A 21,298-nucleotide genomic window follows, 5' to 3' on the forward strand; every position below is an offset into this window, starting at 1 on the left:
CTGAAACTTACTGTCGACTCTTTCAAATCCAGGGCTCACTATGGCACTGAACCCTCTGCCCCGTTCATCGGATTCGCCAATCACAACGGGGAAGCGGAATATTGCCATCGCAGAGATTGTCATATACTCCCTCATCCATACTGCGCAGTTTAGCACAAGATGCATGCAAGAATGGCGGCACTGGCACCACAACAAGAACAAGAGCATCGGACGATGTGTGTTCTATTCTTGGTGGAGTATGATTGGTCTTCTCTCACAGAGTAAGTGGAAGATACTCCGACAAGTTAAAAGATATGTCATTGAAATCCTTCATAGTTCGCATCGCAGGTTCGGCCTTGGTGCTTGCCAGCTCACACCCGGAGAAGCCAATACTCATTGCTGAATCCATTTTGCAAAGCGTGGGCCTTTCGCCCCTCTTATTGCGATGGTATTTTGAAGATTTCCTATGCTCTTGGATTTTGGCTTTTTTTTTTTGTTCCCAAAAACAAGAGAGATGCTAACGGTATTTCTCCAAATAGTGGACAATCTGGAGAAACTGGCCCTGGAAATTCGAAATGGACCAAGCTGACCCGGTTTGCTTTGCATTTCTTCCGTTTCCCGATTTTCATCGCCATCATACTAGCAGTGGTAGGTGGATGTATCAACATGCGCACAATGGGAGAAGCTGGGTCCATTGTTCTTGTTGTCACCTTCGCTTATGTATGTGGTCTTGTTGGTCGGCTTGCGGTAAAATCGCGGTCGATTCTTCCCAAGTCGGGACACCGTGCCGTACTTTTGACAGTTTTGACTCTACCCTTTTTGTTGGTTCGGATCATTTATTTCCTATTGTTGGAGTATGGACCGCCCAAGTTCAACCCAGCCACTGGTGGTATCGGCATCTTGATTGGAATGGGGCTTCTGATGGAGATCATCATTGTCATCTTGCTTTTGGCGGCACGCGCTGTGGCTGAACCGGTTTGGCCGTCGACCATTTCTAAGCGTATCGTATACGATGACTTGGAGTCGACACGGAATTGAGCTGGTTCACTTTGGACTTTCTGAGACCGGCGGGGAGAAGGTGCAGTGAGGTCCTGCTTGGAGAGTGGGCACTTGTAAATAATTTAATGCACTTTTCTTTGGATCACAAGACAGTGTGATAGTTCTCGGGTTGAGCGGCTGCGTAGATATTTGAAAATTGTTCAAGGCGGTTCAAGATCCAAGATCTTGTCACCGGATCTGCAATTTCGAATGCCACGCGGAGAGGAAACCCCATTCGGTATGGACCCATTACTCCCACACTGTTGTATTCGACTGACTTGCAAATTTGATCTCTGAAATAAGCAACCATGGCTCCATGCTCACCGGGATAACCACAAGTTTTCAAAATTTCATGAATGATTACCATATAGGAGTAGTAACCGCAGTAGATCGTTGCATAACTCACATCTGTGTATTTGAGGATAATAGGATATAGTTCATCCCCAGTTGAGGAGAGGGTTTCAGTTGGCGGCGGTGCGAGTTGAGAAAATTGTCGATACCATATAGCCAGTTTCATCTGCATCTCAAGGGCTTCGGACAAAACCCCTGAGATTGTTTGTAGAGCTTCGGCACCGGTAGCGTCGACATGCCTCAAACTATAGAGCTTATGCACAAGACCCGGAGCATATGTGAAATACACAAAGAATAGTTCGATGCTGTTGTGTACTTCTGGAGGCAAATCTAAAGTATATTGCTGTCGCATCTTATCATGCCACTCATCGGAGGCTAAAAAGCACACTTCCCCGGAGAACATTGAGTGCATAACCTATCCGAATGTCAGTGTCTAGTCCAAGTTGCGACTGATTTTATGAGGCGTCTCAGGGAGATGAAGGGCAAGAGTCCATGAATCAAACTTACAATCAGTCCTCGGGCAGCTTTGAGCAACGTTATATCAAGCTCAGTGTTGTACCTTTCTGGCCCTCGAATCTGTACTAACTGGCCGAGCCCTTTGGCATGCTTCATCCACGACTCTGGGTTCTCGGTGTCTGTGAAAAGCTGTATATGATCAGTCACTGGCATATGAATCACATGGGTGTGAAAAGCTATCTACCTCATACATGCATAGCAGTACCACCGCACAAAATATATGAGACGACAGACTCTCTGCGGGAGTTTCCAGCGATTTACGGAGCCCATGTAGAGCTTCCCCATAAGCTGATCGGGCATACGACACCATTTGGGTATTTTTGGTAGTACGCCCAAAATGATGCGCTGTGAAAGACCTTATTGAGGCATCCAATACTCGATTTTGGCCATAAATGGAGGGAAGAAATCCAAACCATCGGACCACAACATGTGTTGGGCTGGGGGTATATGGTTGAGAGAAATCGTCAATGAGAACACAAAGGTGTTGCACAATATTCATATCCACAGAGACAAGAGAGGATGGCTTCTCTCTTTGGGCCATAGTCTGGCAGGTTGGCTCAAGATCAATCATAGGATCCGATGTTGCACTCTTAGGACGTGCTCCGTCCTTTTTATTGTTCTTTGGATTGGGTCGACGCCGATCGCGATATGGTTTTCCAGTAATAAACTTAAAGCCCCGGTCATATCCAGGGCAAGGTTGTCCATACTTGTCGCATTTGGCACACCCAGGAAGTCTTTGATCACACTGTGGCGTTATCAATATGGCGTGGGACTTTTTAACCGGACTTCATATGAATAATCCACTCACCTTGACTCGGCGTTTAACGCAGAGTGAGCAGCCATTGCTCCGAGGTACACCTACCATTATGAGTCATCAGTTCATATCAATTTGAAGAAGCTAAGGAAGTTGGAGAAGCCTCGTATAGGAGGGTCTGGTACCGTCACGTGCTTCCATTGGGCATATCCCGGTATCCTCTCATTGGCTGAAGGGTACAGTATACAGGGTCTGGCATGGAATTGTATAAAGTCCAAGGGTAATTGGCCTTTTTCCTTATACTAAATCCAATATGATAAATATATGATATACTATCGATCTACCTTTATGCATACAACATAGGTATCTTTCAACGTTAATTGTGAGACTTTTATTTCTTGGCTATGCTATTATCACCGTCATCTAATTTCCTCTAGAGCCACGGGGCAAACCCCACGTTGTGACACATGTCCTTGCTATCAGGTATAACCTAGCACATATAGGTACTAAACCATCCAGTTTTCCCCAGTAGGGCCCAAATTGGTGGAAATTACAGTTCGGATGAACCTGTGTTTATATTCTGCCTCAGGCACACATTGCCCCTTAAATCGAGATCCACTTGTAAATGTGTCCAGATACTATGTTTCAGACCTCGTAGGGGGTTTCAGTACTCTATACGGTAAAATTAATCTAACCCCTCAAGGATGAAGTCACCTGTCACATAGAAATGAAAACCCCTGAGACAGGGGAGTTCTGTATGGAGTACGGAGTACGGAGTACAACGCAAGGCGTTGGCCTATTGGATACGCTAGCCTTAACTAGCGCGTATGTATGTAATAGTTTCTGGATCGGCCCTTCTTCACACCTTGTGTCCTCTTGTCTCATACCAATTCTCTATCTGACTTTGACGCGTTGAGACTGAACCCTCCTGGGCACATGCAGTGGGATCTGCCTGTATCCGATTAGACGTCACAACAATCCCGTTTTGACCTGATTTCAGGAGCACCCCTGTGCTCTGCGCACGCATTTCCAGCTTCCCCTCGATTGCATACACGCCCTTGTTCGATCGTCGTACCCTCAGCGATAATGTCCGATAACAACCCCCATCATCCTGGGGTACGCAGCTTGTTAGCCAAGTTTGAAGGCCAAAGCCCCATCGCCTCTCCCCCGCCTCGTGGCCGATCCCCAACGGCGTCAGACTCGTCAGGAACAGTTCGCCAGCTGTCCAAGGTCCGGGCTAGCTTTATCACCGTAGACGGGGTCATTCAGTCGAATCCTTCTTCGCCATTGAGGAAAACAAGTGGCCGCAGCGATAGTCCTGGAATGTTTGGACCGAAGATCAATTCCGGGGATGCGGAGTCTGGACGGCAGAGTACGATCTCCCCCACCCCGCTCAGTCGCCTAGACCACACACAGAACGCGACTCTGGGACAGATAATGGCTGCCGGCCGACCGGAGGAAGCCAAGAGTGAACGGAATCAGACTAGCAAGGAGGAATTCGCAACGCGCACTGAGACTGAATCTCGGTCGCGAAACACCCCACCAAAGCAGACAGAGGAGTCCACCTCCGCGGATTCCAAGTCGACAAGCTCCGACACTCCCTCGCAAAAGTCAGATTCGTCAGTAGTGATCAAGAAGAAGCCTTCTTCCGTTGGATCTGCCCGCAGTGCAGCGAGCAAGTCCGTGCCAACTACTGCAACTTCAACTAATACGAAATCTGCTGGTCATAATACAAGCTCCAAGCCCACGGCTCGCGAAGTGGCTAAAGAGCGTGCCAACTCTCTAGTCCACAAACCCAGTCGTGTCTCACTGAATCCCAAGACGACAGCACGGCCAACCCGCGGCTCAGCAACGGCACAAGATACTTCAAAGCCACATGCTGCAGGTGTATCCAGCAAGCCAGGAGTGAAATCCCCACCGAGACCTACCCGTGTACCTGGCTCGGTGACTACCTCAACGCATGCACCTGCTGCTAAGGTAGGAAGCACAGGGGCTCCGAGCACTCGCACTACTACTAGTGCATCAACCCTCACAAGAAAACCTTCATCCCTGAAAAGCGCAACTGGAGCTCAGCCGCGTGCCACTACTCCTAGTACCAGCATTCGCCGACAATCTTCTCGCCCTTCGTTGCCCGCTCACGCAGCTAATGACACAAGCGCTAAGCCTGTCAATGAGGGTTTCCTTGCGAGAATGATGCGGCCTACTGCTAGCTCTGCGAACAAGTCCCATCCCCAGGAGAAGACTGATGCAAAGCCTGTCACCAAGGCCGCCAATGTCTCCAAGGCCCCCAGGCCATCAATTGGGAGGGTGCCAGATCGTGGCGTCCACCAGGTGAAGCCTAAGAGCACTGCTCTTCGACCTCAGAGTCAGAAATCCCAGCCTCTGAACAAGGAGCCTGCGCCACAGAAAGATGGACATAAGTCGTCCCAAAAGAAACAGGAAAGTGAGAAAGAGAACGTCGTGGAGCCTACATCAGTGGAACCAACCCCTGTTGCGGCTGTGGAACTACCCGAAGCTGCTTCCAAGCCGGTCGAGGAGACCGCTTCCCCTACTCAGGTTGAAGAATCTACCCCTGAAGTTGCCATCGCATCTGCTGAGCCAACCGAGAAGGCAATTGAAGTGCCTGAGCCGATCATCGAGGAGACAGTGGCCGAGAGCTCCAACCCCGTCCCGGTCGAAGATGCTACTGAGGTACCAGCTAAGCCTACTGATTCCAATGAAGCCCAGGCTAAGGTGGATGCCCCTGTCGACTCCCTTATTGACCCCATCGCTGAGGCTGCTGAGGAAGAGAAGGCTGCTGGAACCACTGCACCTGAGGAGACTGCCGCAGAGTATGTGGAAATCGCAACGGCTGATGATCAAGTGAAGGTCGATGAGAAGCAAGAGATCTCGATCCCCGAACCAGAGGTGCTCGGGACTCCTCAATCAACAGAGGCCCAGGACGTGGCTTCCGAAAAAGAAGATGCTGTGCCAGTGAAGGAGGTTATTGTCTCTGAAACTTTGGCACAGGAGAACCACACAGAGGCCAAGTCGATTGAAGAGCCTACCCCTGATGCGCAGCCTGCAACTGAAGCTGAGTCGAGCAACGTCGCTATCGATATTGCCAGCTTGGCATTGAACTAGGCGCTCTACATCAGAACTGCACCGCGTTTATCTGAAATGGATTTCGCTGGTCCATCTTCGCTTCTGGTAAAATTTTGAACATCATTTTAATCTTCTCTGATCATACTCTTCACTGTTGTCTTCTATCTCACCGAGCGTGAGCTTCTTTCCGTTTATCAAGGCTTACCCTCAACCTGTTCACCCTCCATTCTTCCGTGTCTCTTTCTTACTCTATGCTAGCATTTTTACATCTATCAGTGTTTTGGGTTGTCTTGTTATTCTTTGTCTATCTCTTGCATACTTTGTACCAATTTCGTGGGCATATTATTCTTAGCGCTTAGGGGCATTATCCAATTTAGCATCTTGGTTTATCAATATAGCGGGGCACAAAGCTTTTATACTATCAGTTCTCCGTTCGTATCTACTGAGCACTTCATTTCTCATCAAACTGAGAAGCTAAGCTATATTCTTGTGCTGATTCCCATCCTCATCGAACTGCTCAGCAGCCGACCGAGTAATAGCAAGCTCTCAAGGTGATCATGACCAGCAGAGATCTCTGACGAGAAGACGCAGAATTTCAAACTCCTACCCCCCAAAAAAAGACACTCAAAGTTTCCTCTCAAGCTTCTTCAGGAACCTATTCATACCACCTTCCAACCGCTCTGCTCTATCTTCCAATTTCCTCGGCCGCTGTCCAGGATTCTTCATGGCCTTCTGTGCATATTTCTGATAGTGAGAGCTAGCCTCCACTTCAGTCGGTCTATACAGCTGACTATGGATATCATATTCAGAACCAGCACGCTGGTGTTGCTGTTGCTGTTGTTTTTGCTGCTGTTGCTGCGCTTGAGTCTGGTCATACGAGTAGTTCGAGAGCCCGCCTACCGGCGCTGTCGTCCCAGCCTGATACTGAGGGGGCGACTGAGTCTGAGCAGCCCCATAGACCTGCTGGTCATATAAATGGGCATTCGGATCTTGCGGCGGTGGGGCGAAGGACATTGAACCTTGTCGGCTTGCGCTGTATTGTTGACCTCCCTGCCCGCCAAGGAACGACTGCGAGTACGAAGGAACAGGGGTTCCGGGGCTGTGGACCGAGGATCGGGTAGTGGAGAAAGAGTTTGAATGCTGCAGTCCTGCACTGGGTGGAGGGGACGCGAATGTTGGCGGCGCTGCGACTGGAGGGCCTGCGTATTGCAACCCCGGGGTTGAGAGGGGTGGGGATGCATATCCGCCGACGCCGCCTGTGCCCCCCATCATTTGGTGCGGGGGCGTATATGGCATACCGTTGTCGGCTGCCACTGCGGCTGCGAGGCCCGTACCACTCATTCCGTCCTCTGGCGGGGGAGTCTTTTCGCGGTGTTGGATTGGCTCTGGGGCAGCTGGAGCAGCTGGATTGTAAGGGAGCGGGGCGAAGCTAGCTGGGTCTTTCTTTTCCTCGGCGGGAGTAGAACCAGCGCTTAATCTTTGGTCCACTGGAGGTCCGCTTGGAGGAGGTGGGGGGAAGCTGCTGGTTGGTGGAGGCGCCTGTGGCAGGGGTGCCGCTGTGCTTGTGGGCTCGGATCGTGAGTTGCGTGTTTGACCATTCTGGTAGGCAGGGTCGGAGACTGCAACTGTCTCCAGTTGCTGGACTACAGAGCTCATAGTTTGCTGTTGCTGCGGGGCTGGCTCTCGGTCTGTCTCGACCTGGGCATTGGATAGAAGCCGGACGGCAGCGTCCAGAAATTCGGTTGCATCTTCTTGGGTCCAGAAGTAGATATCCAATGTATGCAAGCGAGGGAAATTACGGACTTCCTTGGGGTCATCGCATGGGTCGCCGCTAGGCAGACGCCACTCACTTTGAGGGGTATCATGCGCATATTGATGTTGGGGCGAGGCCGGGTGTGCATCAACCGTTAATGTACATAATGTCGGGAATTGAGCAGAGTGTCGTATATGAACATTGCTCAAGCCTCCACAGAATGCATCCTGCTCTGGAGATCCAGGATTATTGGCAATTTCTATGCGGGTCTTATTCTGAAAGGCGTCATGGTAAATATAAACGTAAGAGCCTTTATCAAAGCGGTGGTGGTATGGTGAAGGTCTTCGGGTTGGCTCTGTGAAGTAGTAGTGTATATCCGCAAAACTATTCTGGCAGTTAGACACAGTCCAACGACTAGTTCATATCGATCTGCGGGGAAGTCAGTCCAACTCACACAGTCACAAGGCGCTCTTCGCCCGCTGATGGTGGCATGTCTGACAATTCAAAATACGGAATGCGCAAGTATACAACGATAGCAGCGAGTAGAGGGGAAAAGAAAAAGAGGAACTTACGTTTATTATTTATACCTTGGCCTGAGGGGTATTCAACCTGTGAAATTCCAGCATTCAACCGCCATGCAAGTTGGGCGCTTAGAAGATGTAGATGTGATGTGATAGGACGGTACTAGTACCTGGTCATCACACATCTCCGCTATGGGCGAGGAAGTACCGGGTACCTGGACAAGACCGCGATCCGGAAGTATACTTTATCCGAAAATTTCCAATCCCAAATCATCGCATCTTCAGTCGGCTGCAACACCTCCTGCCGTGTCTTTGCTTCCCCAGACAATTGCAGTCCATTGTGGTCCTCCTCGGTCTTCGCTTTGGTCTATCCGGGATCCCTATCTTTCTTCCTCTTCCTACATTGCTCAATTCCACCATTTCGAACCGCCGCCGGTAGAGCTTAATTGCTGCCGCCGCGAAATCAAGATGTCTCTCGTCAATCTTTCCGCCGTCTGCGCCCACTTGAACAATGCTACTAAGGCCCGTCTCGCCCTCACCTCTATCCCTAACAGCAACCTCCACCTGAAGCTCTCCCTCGCTCTCCAAAACTCCGGCTACATCTCCTCCGTGGCCCGCGGAGGTCCGACTCCTCCTCCAGCCCATGGCATCCTCGGTTACCCTGCAGTCAACGATGAAGCTGAAGGCATTGAGCCAATAACGCGCGATAATGTCGCATCAAGGCGGCTGTGGCTGGGCCTGAAGTACTGGCAAAATGAGTCGGTCCTCGGCAAGATCAAGATGGTCAGCAAGCCCACCCGACGGGTCAATATTGATGTGGAGGGTCTGCGCCGAGTTGTGCGTGGTGAGGAATCCGGGTTTGTGGCCGGAATTCGCTCGCCAGGTGAGAGTCTATACCTCTCTACAGACCAAGGGATTCTAGAAGCTCGCGAGTGTGTTGAGAAAAAGCTTGGTGGGCTGGTTTTGTGCCGTGTGCTATAAATCTGCGATTGTCCTCGCGGCTTATCTCTGATTTAGGGGAGCTACCCACCGGGGAGATTGTCTCTCTTCTTGCATTTACTTTGGAGTTTGTTGGTTAGTCGCAGCGCTTTCTCTTTTCGAGATTAGTCTTTTTGTGACTGTTGGGATAATACCTGGGTCAAGGATCTGTATATTAGATGTCTGCGTATCTCGCATTCTGTGCTCTGCTGGTGATTTTGCAGCTGTCCTCAATGTGACACAGTGTATAGATTATGACTTGAAATATTTCCGTACTCCCCTTCTACAATATAGTAATAAGTAATATCACTTCTTAGGCTAGTTTCATAGTTATACTCATGTCCCATTGACCATACCCCAAGTGCTAGGGGTATGGTGTAGGTAAATAGCACGGCGAATGACCATGGCCAAATCATCATGGGCAAGTTCGAATATTTGGCTTATGCTTCCTGTGTTCTTGACGGCATAGTTCAATAATCCAGTCCATGTGGCTAAGAAAAGAAACATCCAAAAACATGTCCAGGCGTGTTCATCTGATATAGCCATGATCCACCCCCCTCCCCCCGGGTAGCCACTCCTTATCTTTCTGTTTGGCCCTTCGTCCTCTGGTCCATCGTTTGCGCTCTTCAACTTCTTTCTCTTATATCACCTCATTTACTCTACAAGGTCATCTTGTCCTCTCATCCAGTCTTTGTCCCCCTGACCCATTCAGTGATCGTCGGGCATAGAACTACCAACCATGGCTGGACCTCAAAGCGCTAAACGTGCGCGATCCAATACTATTGGCGATGCCCACATCAATACGAGAGTGCCGCCAGCAGAATAAATTTTGGAGAAAATTCAGCACCTCAATCGACAAACTGTCACCGATATTCTCACGCAAGCGGCCCAAATCCATCCTAACGTTATGAGCATGGTGGACGATGCCATTCGCGTCATCTGGGAGAAAGAGCAAAATCGCATTATCAACTTCGACCATTATTCCAGTTCAGTGTGGCAATCGATTAACGTCGAATATCGCTCCATGGGCGGAGGGGCACAGTACGATGTCTCGTTCGAGGTCGCCCAGGATGTCGTCGATACCATCAAATCAATCACGGAACAGTGTGGACCATTCACCAACCCTCAGACACGTTTCAATGGGCTCTCTGTTCTACGCAAAATTGGTAAGACGATTACGCTTTCTTCCAACGATACACTGGGCCATGAGGTGCAAAAGCGGTTCCAATGGGATACCTCTGTTGTGGAAGGCATGTTGGAAATCCTCGAGATCAGAGAGAATGAAGCGAGTCCAGAATCGTTGTGGCCAAAGTTACAGGAGTTGGAAGAGTTGTCCAGTGATCATTGTATTTATCCTGGACTAGAAGCAGTGTTGGGTCGACTGGACCCTGATGGTCATTGGGATGAGGAAGAATGGGATGAAGAGGAACATGAAGAGGCATATGAGGACGAGGAGAATGAGGACGAAGAGGAACATGAAGAGTTATATGAAGAGGCATATGAGGAGGAGGACGAAGAGAACGAGGATGGTGTTCATCAAGCACATCCATGGGATCTTTGAGGTTGAACTAGACTGGTTCAGGCATCAAGAATAAGAACCTACTTCAAATCTGAATGAAAAACAAGAATATTCTGACCAATTGAGTAGCCTCTATCAGGCGTCATATCCAGTATCATTTGAGGTGCTCTCAAGGTGTTAGATGGTTGTGATGTCGCACAGTTCTGTCTTGCCGGTCTGACCTTCCTCCACATTAAACCCTCCCCCATATTGTTTACACTCAATCAACTTCCACAATGACCGACGCAGCAAAGAAAGTCCTTATATCTGGTGGCACTGGCTTTGTAGGCTCGGCCATAGTGCGGGCTCTTGCAGAAAAACACCCAAAATTTGTCATCGCCATCATCGACCATAGTCCCCCACGATCCGAGCACATCCTTCCAAAGAGAACTACGTGCATGCAGGTGGATATTACTTCAACTGAAGCATTAAGCAAAGCATTTGAAGTTGTGAAACCAGATATTGTTGTCCACGCTGCTGGAATCGTCCCAGATTTGGCCGAACGGTTCGGCCGCCGACTTGAGCAGGAGGTATAGAAGATCAACTTTGAAGGCACACGGAATATGCTGGATGCATCCAAGCAGAGCGGGGTTGAAGTCTTCATATACACGAGTAGTTGCTGCGTGGTGATCGACGATACACGTATCGCTCATCCTAACATCAATGAAGAATGGCCCTTGGCATTCAAGTCAACCATTTATGGAGAGTCCAAGGTTGGAACTACCAATCCTCATCAATATAATTCTCGAAATTGGCAGAGAACAAGCCACTGACATATTTTGCTAGGCTGCTGCAGAAGCACTCGTTCTAAAGTCCTCCAGCAGCAAAATGGTGACATGTGCCCTCCGACCATCGGTGCTCTGCGGACCAGGAGACTACCAGCTAGTACCATCTATCCACGCATGCATCGCCAAATATGAAACCCCGTTTTTTATCGGAAATAGCTTCAATTTGTGGGATATCACCCACGTTGACAATTCCGCCGACGCTCATATCCTGGCTATAGAGAATCTGCTATCATCCCGCACCGCTGCAGGCGAGGCCTTTTTCATTCAGAATAACGAACCTATCGTCTTCCGCAATTTTTGTCTGGCGATCTAGGCACATTTTAGGCACGTCCCGTCTTTGAAATTCATATCCCAAAGAGTCTGGCTTACTTCGCCGGACTGGCGTGTGAGACGGTCACCTGGTTGATGGGAACAACGACAACTTTGAGCCGTGGAAGCATACAAGATGCATGTGCCACTCGGTATGCTAGCGGCAACAAAGCTAAGGAGATTCTGGGGTACGAGGCACGCCTTGGTATCGAAGAAGCCATCCGTTTGAGTTGCGAGGTAAGCAGATGTCACAAGCGCGAATTTTTTTCTATTGCCGTACTCACCCAAGTAATCCAGGATTATGCCTCTCGCCTCGGGGTAAAATTACCCATCCTCAATGGTGGAAGCCGGCAAAAACAGTAGGATGTCACGTTGATGGAAATCACATAGTATTCCCGGTTCTCTGGAAATACTCTGATGGTTAAGATTTCCTGCTTGAGCGCCTTTTAGCTTGGAAGGTTTCATCATATCTTCTATGACCGCTTAAAGTGCCATTGATAACAATATTCCACGGCAGTCTCGACCTCGGAAGCATAGGCATTGGGCTTCTTGTTGGGCTGCAAGAGTAGATCGTACGCCATCAGAACAGCTGAGCTCTCCACATTTGAAAACTTTGATATCATATTTCCCCTTTGTTTCACCCGGATCTCCAGAAGAGTCTCCAGAAGAGAGACATGGCCCATGCGGCTTATTGCATTGGGCCCCAAACAGCCCGAGTGCCCAACACAAATTAACTGCGGAATTGCATGTTGCACCTCAACTCATCTTTACATTTCTTCCAGGACCTTCGAGGGTGTAGATCACATCTTCTCTCTGTATATTTGGGTATCCATAGGTCAATGATGTCCAAGTCCAGAACCCCGATCCTTGCGTTTTCTACCCAACACCAGCTTTGCTGCCCGAGGCTTTGCCCCAATACAATTATCGAACCAGAATGAAGGTCGTACGGCACCTAGCATGTTGGTGCTTCCCCTCTAATTGATGAAGATCGGAGCTTTGGATGCAATGTTTGCCATGCAGATTCATACCATGCACCGACAGGGGCGTCTCACGGCGCCTCGGCTGCCAACGAGCTTTACACACCGGTCTTATTCTTGATCGATCGAGATCTTCAAAGTAAACGACACAGACGGTCCATATCCTGTTATGCGATTGGTTTTCTTGAAACCGACGATGCCCAGGCAACACGGGTCCTTTCTCCATCTATTTTGACTCCACCAACGCCACTAGCGTAAAGTCCTCTAGCGCGGCTCTGAATCCAGTTACACTGCCGTTGCATAGACATGGGTTGGTTCTGATCCTCTTTGTCAGGCACACTCTCGAACCCGTTTGGCCCCGGCAAAGTGGCTTTTTTTTAAAAAAAAAAAATGACTATAATACCTGCCCTTTTCTCGGCGTTCGTGAAATCGTTCGCTTAACGCACCCAATAGATATAGATATATATCTATATCTATATATATCTTCTTTCACTCGCTGCTCTTCTGAATCTTGCAAGTTCTCAATTGTTATATTAGGCTGTTGTAATACTCCGTTATTTTCTTCATGCTTCCTGTCCTTCCTCATCCATTGGCGGGTGGATCGGTCTATCCTTTCTCTTTGCCAGCAAGTCTCGGTTCTTGTGCAAGCTCTATCAATTCTAAATTTGATACTCGGTCTCGCCATAGGTTAGCAAAATCAGCATCGCCATTCCTTCCTTTATTTCCGTGCCAACCCTCTTGGAATCCGAAACTCATACTCCGTAGCAGCACCATGGCTCAACACTCCATGTATGGACACCCAGCAAACCCTCCCGTGGTCTACCAGCAAAGGTATTGTTTGGTCATCGTTCACTTCATTGCAAATTCTTTCCAAGCTATCATCGACAAAAATCGCTTTTGTTCCTTTTGCTAAGCGGTAAAAGGTCACCATCTACTCCCCACGGATATGGCTACAGAGACGACCGCCAATTGCCCTTCGGTCCCATGGATTCTAACCATCAAACCCATTACCACGGAGGTCCAGTTCATCTGGATAGCCACAGCCACATGATGAATCCACCCACGGGACGTTTATCCTACCCTCCAGCTGGACCGGCCCACCCACAGCCCAGGACACATGAATGGATCCACCCGAGCATGCCTCGCGAATCCCTAAGGCGGGAGCTTGGAACCATGAACCCCCCGGAAAGCCCGGAGTATGTCATGGAAAGAAATAACCAGCGAGCTGCTGAGAGAACCAGAGGAAGCCCACACTATAATTCCCCGAGACGGGCATCCAACCGGGATGAATTTGATGGCCCACATCAGTTCCTGGAGCCACCTTCCCCACAGGCTGTCGCAGCCCAGGATAAAGAGCTTCCCCAGCTCCCTACTAACCTCGATGCCGGCGAGCAAGACAGAATCCTCCACAAGGTCAACGACCGTCTGTCCCAGTGTGCCTATGACTTCATCGCAAAGTACCAGTTCCGTGTTCCCATCGAACAGGACAAGAGACCCGTCAAGGTCCCCTCGGACCGTGAGTGGACTGAATGGGTATACCTCTTGAAACGGCTGGCTACTACACGCCGCATCCCGGCTCATCTCTTGTACAACCGCCAAATTAAGCAGCTCATTACCGTCCTGGAGAACTCCCTGGAGATGCGTCATGCTGCCAAGCACCAATCTCGACCGGTCAAGGATGACCGCAACGTGTTGCAGCTCATTTCTGCGGGTACGCAGGTTGCGAAGATCCTGAGGGATGCTAGCGCTATGCAGTTTCTCGATTGTCTTTATGTTGACACCGAGAGATTGATTCTGGAGCGACGAGGCCGTCGTGTAAGATTCGCAAGCCCTTGAATCCACCGGATGGAGAATGGCCGTCTCTTTTAAATTTCCGCTTGGATGCCACTGTTCTGTTTCTATTGTCTTCCCGTGGAAGCCCTTTGGATTGTCCTGTTTTCCTCTGGTTTTCTCTTTCTTTTTTTTTTACGAGTCCGTTTGGAATACCCTACTGTCCAGTTTGAACCCCCTTGGAGGAAAGGTACCATGGGGTCTTGGTGATTTTCAATCAGAACAAAAGCCCAGGCGGCTACCCAACCCAGGTGAAAGGGAACAAGAAACCAAATCCCTCGGGCTGGGAGGAAAATAATCGTCCAGCTCTCGCCGCATGCGACTGTGTACATGTCCCCTAGATATATGTCAGCCAGCGGTACAAAAGGAAACAGTATTAGGGTGGTGGTTTTGTTGATTTTCTCGGTTTGATTTCTATTTTTCTTCTGGCGTTCGGGTTGGTTGTCTTGATATGTTATGTTTACCTCACTTCATATGTTTTCCCCTGTGCTACACGACCATGTTATGATTTCGGCTTTTTTTTCATTGTATTCATCAGTACGAGATTATGTCTGTGATTTATGTTATGTCTCTAATTTGACTTGGGTGGTCCACTTTTTTTTTTTTTTTTTTTCCTCTGCTAATATTCCATACATTCCAGGTTTGGGGGCTGCCTTGTTCCTCAGATGTCCACAAGTATAGTCATATGGCTCTACTGGACTCAACTACAGATCAGTCACATCAATTGACTCGAACTGTTTAAAGAAAGTGCCAAAAAAAAGATACGGCTAAATATACAAAAAGATCAAAAAATAGTTTCCCTGGGAATCGAACCCAGAACCTTTCCGGAACATATGCTAGTCGCATTTGTTAACGGAAAATCATAACCGCTAGACCAGGAAACTGCTCGACCACTTGGGCCAATTGATGAAAGACAGAGTCAGTTTTGGCTTTATTAATCAAAATGGTTATTATAATGTACCAATACAGCCCATGTTGACATTAGATTGCCATCCACCCCAAAGAATAACTAAATAGACATTAGTTAGATGGTTTAACATGGTACTACTAACCGAACAGTGGATCCTTGTGAAAAGTTTGAGTCGTGTATTTTAACATTCTAATGCTGGTGTTCAATCCCATCTATATATATCTAGGGCATCAACATCGACATGGACACAAGCTCTATTACATTTGAAGCAACACTTGCCCCGATTTACCTGAATTGTTCCTTTGCCAAATATCTCACTCAACCACAACAGAATATGTTTAATCCTTCCCGTCAGAGTTGACAACAACCCGCTGTGCCTCCAAGCTACTGCTGTCTGTTTGTTCTTCTTCCTCCACCCCTATCGTCTGAGCAACATTCCAATTGCCAAACACCGCGAGAAGTGTAAATGGAATCGTAACACCCCACAATGCAAAGCCCAGTGCCATTTGGTTCAAGTTAGGCCAGTGAGTTGCGCCGACCGCGTAAGCAATCGTGCTGCCAATGGACTCCCACGATCTCAGGATACCGGTCGTTCTAGCGATATCGCCATCTCCCTGTGCCCCCTTAATCTCGGCCATCAACCAATAGATGTATGTCTGTAGCACCTCATAGAAGAATCGGAAGAAGATGTAGACGGTGAAAGCTGAGTTGAAGAAGGGACCGTCGCCCAAATCGAAGGCGGGTGGTTCAGCCATGTGGGAGAGTTTCGTCTCGACGACGGCGTTCCATATCCAAGACGCTGTGACAAAGACAAGGACGAAAATGTACGTAATTTTAGATCTGGTTCCTCGAGACAAAAATTTCAGATCTAGGAATAGGCCTGTCGATATATTGGCGGCAGCGCCGACCACGGCTGTCAAGAAAGAAGCAAGGGCTCTGGAGCGGACGGTAAAATAAGCTAATCTTGCTGTTAGTGGTGCCATTCATAACCGAGAAAGGAGAATTGGAGATGCCATACTTGTCAAATAGTTTCCCTGATAAGTTGCACCAAATTGTCCCGCAAGGAAGACCGGAATGAGTAGCAGCATGTACTTATTGCGAAGTTGCTTCCAGATAGCACGAGACTCGACAGAGAGACTGGTTTTCTTCATGTAAGGGATCTTGGTGCCATTGCTTCTGATGACATCTTGTGGCTGCGACAACAGCAATGCAAATGGAGCCCCGAGGGAGGAGATGGCAACGAGACCTAAGTATGTTGTGTACGTGACCTTGCCAACATGCGCCGTGTTGACATTGAGAGCGAGGGAGATCGCACCACCAACAAGCGGTCCCATCTGGCGGATACTCATCCAGATTGCAACATAGCTAAACATAAAACAGTCAGTCAAATAATAACACGCAGATGGTCTGGAGTTCCAACTCACCGTCCTCTTTTCTCCTCCTCCGGATATCCAACTGCAATGGCAGCCTCACTAGCCCATAGAAGAGACGCTCCAATTCCACAAAGAGCGGCTCCGAGCAAGAGGAACCATTCGTTTCCATAACGATTGTTGCAATATAGACCAGCCGCATAGGGAGTGTAGAATGCAGCACCGATGAACAATGTCCATTTCGCAGTGATCTTGTTGGTGACACCACCGGCAAGGAAACAGCCTACTGACATGAGTCCATATGTCAAGGCATTGGCGGCATTATTCAGGTAAGGCTGCACAATATGTTAGCGGTAGTTACACAGATTCCCAGGATCCAGAAGACTTACCTTGGCATTTCCTCCAGCTCCAAGGTTATTGAGAGCAGTCCAGATACCGGGCTCGCAGAAGGCGACTAATCCGACAATGATAATCTGGAGAAGACATGACCGGTAGAACCGGGCCAGACGTTCGAAAGCCATGATAGATGTGAGAGGTTGCTATACGGATCATAGCACTGGAGAGGGCCACTATTATAGTACTGCATGGCTAGGCCCCAAAGTTGCGAATGTTGAACAAAATAACACAGCACGTCAGGGCCCATTATAATCGCGATTTCTTGGTTTTATCTCTCGCCCGATAGAACCCCACGGCTGGGACTAGTTTGTAGACTGGAGACGGTTGAAGAACACTAGGTTATGGTTAAATCGATAAGGGGAGTCATTCTGGTGATAACAATGGTGCAAAGTGAGCCATTGGCCTTCAAAAGCACGTAATACGAGGGAACGTGCTTCAAGGGCTGGGCCACAAAACTCTTATTTCTGAGGTATTTTCGGCTGGAATAATAGTACCTTGGAGAAATGAGGTGCTGCAAATTCCGTCATTGGACTAGTGGATGTTATATTGAAGATGGGGTTAATATAAATGTCTACGCCACGGAGTACAGCCAACTCTTATTTCCTAGTAGCCCATTAGAAAACCAGACACTCATTTCTTTTCTGTAGTTAATCGGATTGTCATTGTAACTAATCTGGATCAACTCCGCAGTATCGCTAATTTACAATAATCTACACCTAGGCTAATCTAGGAACCTCAGAATCAAAAGCTAGCCATCTCAATCCAACTGGCCACAAATGCCAGTCGGCGTCCCCGATCAGCAGCCATACGGCGCGAGAACTCTTCAAAGTTCAGTCTCGCACCGTTGCCACGTTCCTTGTTCTCACGTTCTACCTGGTCTAAATAGACCCAACGGGCTAGAGTTCGGGGCGAAGGTCGGCGTGGGGCAGGAGTCTCACGAGGCTGGCCATTGACACGGTGAGGGGGTGGGAGTGGTTGCATAGGGGAGGGAGGAAGCTTAGGCGCCGTGGCTTCGGCTTCTGGGGAGGAGTGGGGAGAAGATGGGGCGGGAAGAGAGGTGGTCCCGGGCTGGAGTCGGAACTGAGGAGGGAGATCAGGGTTTGTGTTTGTAATTGGGGATTCTTCGAGGTCGGAGTCGGATTCATCGATCACTTCCGGGGCCATCGTGAATGGCTCGTCAGGACGGTGCTGTGGGAGGGTTGGATCGTAGTAAAGTGTATCGTTTTCAACAATCGGGCTGGATGGCTCCGCACCAGATGCTTGAGAAGTAGCGATATCATCGTCATAATCAGACGAAGTGGCGGATGCTGTGTCGGATTCCTCAAAGGGCCGCACTTGCCCAAATCTAGTATCTTCTCCGGGATCGGTGAGATGAACTGGTCGCACGTCGTCATCATCGTCTTCTTCATATTCATCTTCGTCGCCATCATCATCCGAAGCGGTGGGTCCCGGCGACGAAGGAGCTACCGCCCCGGTATTGGAAGGTGCCAAAACTGGGCTCTGAATTCCGTAACCAGCACGCTGCAATAGATCATCAAGTGGTCGATCGTTGATAATTTCCTCGAGTTCCTCTTCAACTGGAGCATTCTCAGGTGCGGCGCGTTTTGAGGGGTCCTCTTTTCCTGCGAGTTCAATTTCGTGGGCCCAGATCTTGCGGTCAGCTCGCGTGCGATAGACTTCCATCAGAAGGTCCTCTTTCGGTTTGAATAGAATATCTAGAAGCTCGTTGAATCCCTGTTGTGTGACTTGATACAAGATTTCTTTCCCAACGTCCCTCTCGATCTCTGGGATTTCAAAGCCACCCCATCGCTCGCTAACAGGAATACTCCGTGACGAGGTTGACGGGTTAGACCGAACGTCGTACTCGTCGTCATTGAGATCATCCTGGAATCGCACTTTGGACGAGGATCGCGACCGGAAAGAGGGTGGGCGAGATTCGGATTCATCTAGGTCTTCATCGCTGGAGTCATCGATGGCTGGATCCCTTTCGTACCCTTCGGGGACAGTGGCGCCATCTTCTTCATCCGTATAGAAAGCCCGGCGCCTCCAACGCTCGTCGATTCCACGCTGACGCGCGTCAAACACACGTCTCTGGTCATCTTCGCGCATTCTGTGATAAACGGCATCCGCCACGCGAGCCCGATCAATTGGATCCGTGATTTCTCGAGCGGGAATATAGGACCCAAGGGCCTCGATGATATCTTCTTCGAGGATGTGTTCTGCTGGGGGCCAGATGCCACTGGCCACCGACGAGCTAGATTGGTCTGATCCACTAGTCTCGCTAGCACCATCTTCGTCTTCTTCGTTGTCATTTTGGTTACCTTCCATGACATCCGACGGTCGAGGAGTGGTCTCGGTGGGTGCCAGGCGTAGTGTAGATGGGAACAATGGCCTCATTCGGCTAAACTGTGATCTGACCGCAGCATCACCCACGACCAAATGTCGATCACCAGTGTCATCTCCGTCTTGTCGCAAGATTCCTTCATTGTCGACGATTTCCATGTCCCCTTCGGAATTCATGTGCTTTCCTTCGCCTGTACGAGAACGTTCACCAGAAGGGATGCTGCCAGGGAATGCAGAGCTGATAGGCTGGCTACCGAGAACCACATCACGGGCTCCACCCTCTAAGAAGTCATCCTCCATGCCAGCAACCATGTCCTTTGTAAGCTCCCGGCTCAGCGCATAGTATGCCCTGAAAACACGAAGGAAGTCCTTGCGTTCGACGAAGCCATCCCCATCGATGTCGTAGCCACGGAACACACGTCGCAGCCGTTCGTCATTGCTCTTATTGTTGAGACTAGCTAAGCCCTTCAGGAATTCTTCAAACCCGATGAGGTTGTCTCCATTAGTGTCATAGAATGCGAACATTCGGTCGTAAATGAGACTGGGAGGCGGCGGCCGGATAGAAGTATTAGGCACAAAGCATCGGTCGAATGTTTTGCGATCGATGGCCATATGCAACTTGTTCGGGTCGTTCGCCCACTCATAATTAGCCAAACAGCGGAACTGATCCCAGAGTGCATCAAGCTCAGTATTCTCGAAATTGCAGTCTTTCATGAGACGCTTGGCGAGAGGGCGTGGAAGGTTGCGCGGGAGCATTGAAGGCTTCCCAGGATACCACACGGGCTGAGATTGACGAGGACTTCCTAAGAATGGCGCTGGGATCCGCACTTTGTAGAACAAATGTGTCTTGATGTGGACCTGCATTGCCTCGCACGTCTCACACAGATCGTAGTCGATGCAGTTGGCACATCGGTATCTGATACCCTGAATCGGCATGGCACCGCAGCTGTTGCAAGTAACTCCACGATGGATATAGCCGTCCCTGCGCGCCTGATCCTCAGCGATGTGGTAAAGTAGGTTGAGCAAGTTTTGACCTTCCCTATTGGAAGGATCGTTGTTTCCATCACGCCATGAAAAGACACTTTGGTCATCCACCACCGTCTCACCGCCGTCAAGATTTTGTGGGGGCGCAGTCACGTCTGGGAAAGTGGAGGTTGAGAGAGTGACACGTTCACCATTCTGTCGTCGCCGGCGCAGCTCCTCTCCGTAATTCACATCTCCGTTGAACCGGACAAGAGCTCTTTCGATACCAGCTCGGGAGATACCTCGGTGTTGAAGTTGTTCCGTCAAGTATGTTCTCTCTGGGGTGTTTTCTGGGAGAATGTGCGCAGAGGGGAAATCAAGCGCAAGGAAGGATTCGAGAAACGTATCTTCCATCATCTCGCGCATGCGCTCTGCATGAGCAGGTGGGACACCAACTTCTTCCATCAGCTGGTCGCGTGTTGCGAGGAGCGATGGAAGAAGACCGCTCTCCACGCGTCGCCCATCCTCTGTCTCAATGCGAAATGTCCCATATACACCATTCTGACGCTCTAGTTGTTCAAGGTGGGTAATAGCTCGATAGGACGGAGTATCAGCGATCCCGGGTTCTTCAGGTTCGGTTGGTCTCGCGCGGCGCACAGCATTTCGACGACGGAGTGAAGTTGATGATGGCTGCGAAATGACGTTACTGTGAACGTAGAGAATCGCATAAGCAGCAGCGACACCGGTAAAGAGGTAGAGGATAGGTCGGTATCGTGCTAGTGAGACTGGTCCTGAGCGCGAATCGGACATGACGGAGGTTTGGCGGAAGTTGAGCCAGGAAGCTGCACAAAACGTCAGGAACACAAAGTGTAGCTCATTC

The 21,298-nt window shown here is 49.5% G+C and overlaps 10 protein-coding genes across 10 annotated transcripts; 6 read left to right on the plus strand and 4 right to left on the minus strand.

The window, feature by feature from the left end:
- Positions 1 to 40: 40 nt before the first annotated feature.
- On the plus strand, positions 41 to 1,017 carry N7537_000808 (uncharacterized protein; the record flags this gene model as incomplete). The annotated part of the gene is made up of 3 exons (XM_056891866.1): positions 41 to 260; positions 316 to 427; positions 519 to 1,017. 3 exons carry the CDS (start codon positions 41 to 43, stop codon positions 1,015 to 1,017), a joined length of 831 nt encoding a protein of 276 aa, XP_056756861.1.
- Positions 1,018 to 1,120: 103 nt separating this feature from the next.
- N7537_000809 (Zn(II)2Cys6 transcription factor domain-containing protein) lies at positions 1,121 to 2,749 on the minus strand (the record flags this gene model as incomplete). Its single annotated transcript, XM_056891867.1, has 4 exons — positions 1,121 to 1,783; positions 1,876 to 2,013; positions 2,069 to 2,629; positions 2,693 to 2,749. 4 exons carry the CDS (start codon positions 2,747 to 2,749, stop codon positions 1,121 to 1,123), a joined length of 1,419 nt encoding a protein of 472 aa, XP_056756862.1.
- Positions 2,750 to 3,724: 975 nt separating this feature from the next.
- On the plus strand, positions 3,725 to 5,761 carry N7537_000810 (uncharacterized protein; the record flags this gene model as incomplete). Its single annotated transcript, XM_056891868.1, has 1 exon — positions 3,725 to 5,761. One exon carries the CDS (start codon positions 3,725 to 3,727, stop codon positions 5,759 to 5,761), a length of 2,037 nt encoding a protein of 678 aa, XP_056756863.1.
- A 585-nt stretch (positions 5,762 to 6,346) lies between these two features.
- Positions 6,347 to 7,967, minus strand: N7537_000811 (uncharacterized protein; the record flags this gene model as incomplete). The annotated part of the gene is made up of 2 exons (XM_056891869.1): positions 6,347 to 7,859; positions 7,930 to 7,967. 2 exons carry the CDS (start codon positions 7,965 to 7,967, stop codon positions 6,347 to 6,349), a joined length of 1,551 nt encoding a protein of 516 aa, XP_056756864.1.
- Positions 7,968 to 8,188: 221 nt separating this feature from the next.
- Positions 8,189 to 8,977, plus strand: N7537_000812 (mitochondrial 37S ribosomal uS8m domain-containing protein; the record flags this gene model as incomplete). Its single annotated transcript, XM_056891870.1, has 1 exon — positions 8,189 to 8,977. The coding sequence occupies one exon, from the start codon at positions 8,189 to 8,191 to the stop codon at positions 8,975 to 8,977; it is 789 nt and encodes a 262-aa protein (XP_056756865.1).
- Positions 8,978 to 9,881: 904 nt separating this feature from the next.
- N7537_000813 (uncharacterized protein) lies at positions 9,882 to 10,535 on the plus strand (the record flags this gene model as incomplete). Its single annotated transcript, XM_056891871.1, has 1 exon — positions 9,882 to 10,535. One exon carries the CDS (start codon positions 9,882 to 9,884, stop codon positions 10,533 to 10,535), a length of 654 nt encoding a protein of 217 aa, XP_056756866.1.
- A 233-nt stretch (positions 10,536 to 10,768) lies between these two features.
- On the plus strand, positions 10,769 to 11,633 carry N7537_000814 (3-beta hydroxysteroid dehydrogenase/isomerase; the record flags this gene model as incomplete). Its single annotated transcript, XM_056891872.1, has 2 exons — positions 10,769 to 11,062; positions 11,319 to 11,633. 2 exons carry the CDS (start codon positions 10,769 to 10,771, stop codon positions 11,631 to 11,633), a joined length of 609 nt encoding a protein of 202 aa, XP_056756867.1.
- Positions 11,634 to 13,653: 2,020 nt separating this feature from the next.
- N7537_000815 (uncharacterized protein) lies at positions 13,654 to 14,442 on the plus strand (the record flags this gene model as incomplete). Its single annotated transcript, XM_056891873.1, has 1 exon — positions 13,654 to 14,442. The coding sequence occupies one exon, from the start codon at positions 13,654 to 13,656 to the stop codon at positions 14,440 to 14,442; it is 789 nt and encodes a 262-aa protein (XP_056756868.1).
- Positions 14,443 to 15,684: 1,242 nt separating this feature from the next.
- N7537_000816 (uncharacterized protein) lies at positions 15,685 to 17,237 on the minus strand (the record flags this gene model as incomplete). The annotated part of the gene is made up of 4 exons (XM_056891874.1): positions 15,685 to 16,304; positions 16,365 to 16,711; positions 16,771 to 17,051; positions 17,106 to 17,237. 4 exons carry the CDS (start codon positions 17,235 to 17,237, stop codon positions 15,685 to 15,687), a joined length of 1,380 nt encoding a protein of 459 aa, XP_056756869.1.
- Positions 17,238 to 17,853: 616 nt separating this feature from the next.
- Positions 17,854 to 21,228, minus strand: N7537_000817 (EF hand domain protein; the record flags this gene model as incomplete). Its single annotated transcript, XM_056891875.1, has 1 exon — positions 17,854 to 21,228. One exon carries the CDS (start codon positions 21,226 to 21,228, stop codon positions 17,854 to 17,856), a length of 3,375 nt encoding a protein of 1,124 aa, XP_056756870.1.
- Between the last annotated feature and the right edge of the window lie 70 nt (positions 21,229 to 21,298).

Source organism: Penicillium hordei (genome assembly GCF_028827395.1).
Source record: "Penicillium hordei strain IBT 12815 chromosome Unknown utg000001l_segment0_segment0, whole genome shotgun sequence".
NCBI classification, from domain to species: Eukaryota; Fungi; Ascomycota; class Eurotiomycetes; order Eurotiales; family Aspergillaceae; genus Penicillium; species Penicillium hordei.